The sequence below is a fragment of the Elephantulus edwardii genome, unplaced genomic scaffold, assembly GCF_000299155.1.
Source record: "Elephantulus edwardii isolate Elephantulus edwardi_28Jun2011 unplaced genomic scaffold, EleEdw1.0 scaffold00002, whole genome shotgun sequence".
NCBI lineage: Eukaryota > Metazoa > Chordata > Mammalia > Macroscelidea > Macroscelididae > Elephantulus > Elephantulus edwardii.
In genome coordinates this window covers 6,263,910-6,268,892 of record NW_006399752.1, presented here as the reverse complement: position 1 = coordinate 6,268,892, position 4,983 = coordinate 6,263,910, and the positions used below count along the sequence as shown (strand labels likewise).

The 4,983-nt window shown below is 34.4% G+C and overlaps 1 protein-coding gene across 1 annotated transcript in view; it reads right to left on the bottom strand.

Annotated features, from left to right (window-relative positions):
* The window catches only part of TRDN (triadin), a gene marked incomplete at its 5' end in the record, with an annotated part of 210,111 nt that extends 206,742 nt beyond the window's left edge, over positions 1 to 3,369 (bottom strand). The window contains 1 exon segment of the mRNA XM_006903572.1: positions 3,135 to 3,369. Coding sequence (XP_006903634.1) covers positions 3,135 to 3,369 — 235 coding nt within the window.
* Positions 3,370 to 4,983: the final 1,614 nt, after the last annotated feature.

Sequence of the window (4,983 nt, the reverse complement as noted above, 5' to 3'; positions counted from 1 at the left end):
GATGATCTGTTTTGCATACAGATTGAAAAGGTATGGAGACAAAATACATCCCTAACAGCCACATTTTAGATAGATAGATAGATAGATAGATAGATAGATAGATAGATAGATAGATAGATAGATATAGTAAATTCCAAACCTAGGGAACTTTTGTAAGATAATGAATGATTACTATTATTTTATAGAATTGTAAGGTTAAGTAAGGGCTTATTGTTAATGACTTCCTTTGTCATTGATTGAGACTTTTCCATACGGATGGGCAGAAGCGTGTGAATTGGGTGTTAGCATATCCACACGGAGATTGGCTACTTTTGCCATTAAATTCAGGAGGTTCAGCATGCTCAAAATTGGAGAATCTCACCACCAACAAAGAAGAAAAACAATGCAGCATGCCTTCAGGCTAGAGACTTTTATGCCAGCTAGACTCTCAGCAGCAGCAGCAGCTATGGCTGAAACAAACAACCTGAAATCGAGCATAAGGTGGAGCTTACCATGGAACTGCTGCCCCATGGAACCAGAGTTTGCCTATGTTTTTTTTGAGACTTGGGAAGATAGCCAAAATTGGCAGAGCTGAGAGCTTTGTAACACTTGCCTAAAGCCATGAGGCTCAAAGCTGATATGCTTGAAAGCACATTTTGGAAGCTGTTCAGACTGATTAATCGCATCTTGCTGCCAACCTGAATTATAGCCTTTTGACTTCCCTTATATAAGTCTGTGGGTCTACGAGCTATCTCAACTGATTTCTGACCCAGTATAGCAGTAAGTTTGGTGTTGGTATTAGTAGAAATAGGTTCTAGAAATGGAAGACATTTCTGACTTCATGGGACTTAGTTTTGTGTTGAGGGTGTTGTTATTAGGGATAGTTCCTCTCTGTGGAGTTAATAGAGATCAGATATGGCTGTCCCCTTTTTGCCACTGTTCTTTTTACAATATCATAATTTTTGACATGTTTTTTATGCTTAAAAAGCTGTTTTAAATTATTATATGCAAAATTATTTTATAAATATTTTCTGATCATGTCAGTATCTGGCTTTTAAAAGTTGAACCAATGAAATTTTCAAACGCAAACAAGTTGATGATATAATATAGTCAGTATATTATAATATATTCAGATATTTTTTCACTTAAAACTTTAGGTGATGAATTTATATTATAAATATTTCAATTGTAAATTGTTAAGACTATATGTTATACAATATACTAAAAATACCACCTGTTTATGAGAGGCATTTGTCACTGTGGAAAATATCCTTTACTTTTGGTTTTGACATCCAAGCAGTTAATTTCTATGAGTTACATAATGTTCAGTTTGCCCTGGTCACCAAGACTATAGATATCAGAGTCTTCTAAATTGCACTTCTGTGTCAATAAAAATAACCAAACATATGGTTCTGTGATTTCAACATATTTATATATGCATCTCCTTTGATATTTGTAGCACAGTAATTTCCAGGCAATAGTAGATACTTGATTCTTTTTTTTATTTTTATTTCAAGTACTTGCCATTTGTCTGAAAGTTGGACAATGACTAAGGATGACAGAAGAAAAATTTGTGTTTTTGAGTCGTGATGCTGGATTAGAGTAGTAAATAATTAATGCATGAACTTCCAAAAAGAACAAACAAATCTGTGTTGGAGAAAGTGTGACCAGAGTGCTCTTTGGAACCAAGAATAGTGAAGCTTAATCTCAGATACTGTGGACACATAACAGGAGGGATCAATCCATGGAGAAAGACATCATATTGGGAAAGGTGGGAGGCCAGAGAAAGAGAGGAAGCCCCTCAATAAGATGAATTGACACAGTGACTATACCAACAGACTCAAGTATATTGGGTATGGTAATGACGGCACAAGATAGGTCAGGATTCATATCCACTCTTCACAGGGTCACTATGAGTCACAGTCAATACAACAAACAGCATAAACAACAATAGCAACTTGACTTTTAATTAAATTATTAAATGAACAAGGGATGTGCCATAAAGAAAGATAGAGGAATCCTAAGTAGAATGATAGAATGGTGCATATAATGTTTATGAATTTTGAATCCTACTTCCCCTTCTATTAGAAAAAGAAACTACTGGAGTGAAATTATGAAAGAGCAGCATTAAGAAGTTAAAGAAATGTTTTTGCTTGTAATAAACAGTGATAAATGATAAATGCTTGGATTAGCTCGTTTAATGTTTATTAAAGACCCAAGTGAAAAATTCCTGCCCTCAAAAAAATGCATAGTCAATACAGTTGAGTATGGTGTAGACAGAGATAAATATCATTAAAACATATAAATATTCTAAGTGTGTTGGACAAGATACTCAGAGATTGAGTTGTTGGTGTTGATGACTGACATAGAGTTAACTTTAGTAGCAACTCCATGTGTTCAAAGCAGGTCTGCTTTGTAAGGCTTTCAAGGCTGTCACCTTTAGAAGCAGATTGCCAGGTCTTTCGGACATGCCTTTGTGTGGACTGGAGCTACATACTGTTCAGTTAATATTCAATTGCATAACCTTGTCTGCCACCCAGAGACTTCTGATGACTAAATAAACCATATGAAAGTCTACCTTTTCTCATTTGCACTTTATATATTTGGCTTCAAATTCATACGGACGCTCAAGACTCAGAATCTCCTTGGCAAGTAAATATGAGAAAATTATTTAACTCTTCTATTTGTAAGGATTCATAATGGTATAGATTGGTGGAAGAAGCAAACTACTTCTGGAAAGGAAACCTGTAGCCAAAGAATTGAGAGACTCAAAAAACATTTTTTGCCATTTTCCCCCAGAAGATGTTTGTCTTGCTTTGTATTACTATTTACTATATATATATACCTTTTATTTAATGGCATATAGGATTCCATCTTTCTTTTTTTCCCCTCTGTACTAAAATTTTCTAATCATCATCTCTGTGAAACTGCTGAATCTAACCCCTCTGGTCCACTCTGAGTAATTTTGAGATTAGTGAAATCAAGGAAGGAGGTGAGAAGGAGAAGAGCAATTAGGGAATTAAATGCCAGTGGCCATGAACCCCCAGTGTGATCTATTTTCTTTCATACACTTAAGTGAGGTGAGAAAACATCAAGTCATATCTTGAGGGAATTATGTTCATTTTGATTTAAAAATCAAATGTTATAGATCTTACCTGAAAAGTTTTTATAATCCACTAAGTCAAACATAACAACAGCAACAGCTGACCACGTGATGATGAGAGCAATGACCAGGAGCCAGGCGGCTGGAGAACTGAATGTCGTCACTATGTCTTCTGTGACAGTCCTCTTCAGCACTTTCCCAGGGGGTTTGGGCACTGATCCATTTTTGCTGTCTATCACAGTTGTGGTTGTAGATGCATTTCCTAATCATTTGGAAAGAAGTTCAATTTAGAAATGTAGGTTAAATATTCAAAACCCTTATTGCCATTGAATCACTTCTGATCTAAAGAAAAGAGCAAAAGTATAGCATTTCCCATGGATTTTCCAAGACTGCAAATCCCTGTGGAAGGAAGCTGCTACATCCTTCTCACATAGACACCTGATGGATATGAAATTGCTGGGTCATAGAGAGCCCTGGCATCATAGTATGGTACATGTTGGGCTAGTAACTGAAAGTTTGTCAGTTGATCACTGAAAAAGGAAACAATCATTTTCTATTAAGATTTATAGTCCCGTAAAGCCACTGGAGGATTGGAATCAGAATCAACTCAACAGTAAGCTTTATTTTATGTTTTTTTTCTGTTTAATTATCATGAAGTCATGTTTATCTATCTTGCCTTTTGTTGTTTATGCTTTCTGTTTGAACCCTTCAAAAAATGTTGACATAACTGCTAACGCTATAAGTTCAGTTCATATAACCACTAACTATTAAGTAAGGTGGGGAAAATAAAAATACTCCCTGCAAATATTCAAGTTAATAACGTTTTACCTTTTTATTTTATTTATAAAAAGATGCTTTCTTATTTATAAAAATAATACAAACAAAATAAAATGCTCTAGTTAGGACAAAGGAAACACACATTGGATATGTTAACATAATTAAATGCAAGCAATATAACATTTTTAATTGAGACTTTACTGTAAGTTTATAGAGCTTGGAATTCCATTCATTCATTGTTGTACATTTTTCTCCATGCTCCCCTCCTCCCAGTTCCTTTTTCCTTTGGAAAAAAGTTCTTTCATTGTTATACAGTACCCTCTCCTCCCTCAACCACTTTACTATGCAGTTCGTATTCTGGCTTCTTATCATACTAATAATAACTAATCATATATTCATTTTATACAGTTCTCGCCATCATCTGTTTCAATAACATGAACAACAAGCAAACTTAAGAGTGGCAAATCTATAGCCTTAATTTTAAAGAGTAAAACACTGAGGAAGATCACGAGCAGTAAAATTATTTCATTAAGATTTAAAAATCACTTTGGGAAGAAATTAAAAATAGTGACAATGAGCATCATTTCTCTTCTGAAAATTTATTTGATTTTATACTCCCAGTTCATGAACTCAATTTATTTGAAATGTTCAAAAGAAGAAAAAATATCTTTAAAAAGCAGATTTCACAGACTGTACTTGAAATGATGCTCAATGGGAGAAAATTAGAAAAAGCTCCATATTATATCCTTTCATTGATTTTTGTGCCAAATTTCCATCACTTCTAATGGCAGTTCTGAAAATGGATAAATGATAGGAGTGCTTTGAAATCTGATTTAAGACCCAAGTGGGGCTTCAAGTGAATCAAACCTTTGGAATAATGATTTGCAGAAGAATAAGTGAATTATGAGTGTTTAAGAGCAGCCTAGCTGAAAGTTGATATGTTTCAAATATCTCATTTTTTAAAAAACAAAAACCAATAAAAACCCTTCTGAAAGATAGTCAACTATCACTGAAGAGAGAATGCCCCAAAATTGCTTGTGCACTTTGGATTCACTTTAGTGAGTTAAAAAGTAGACAGTATTTCTATCCACAATAGCTTACCCACCTGCTTTTTTATCTTCACA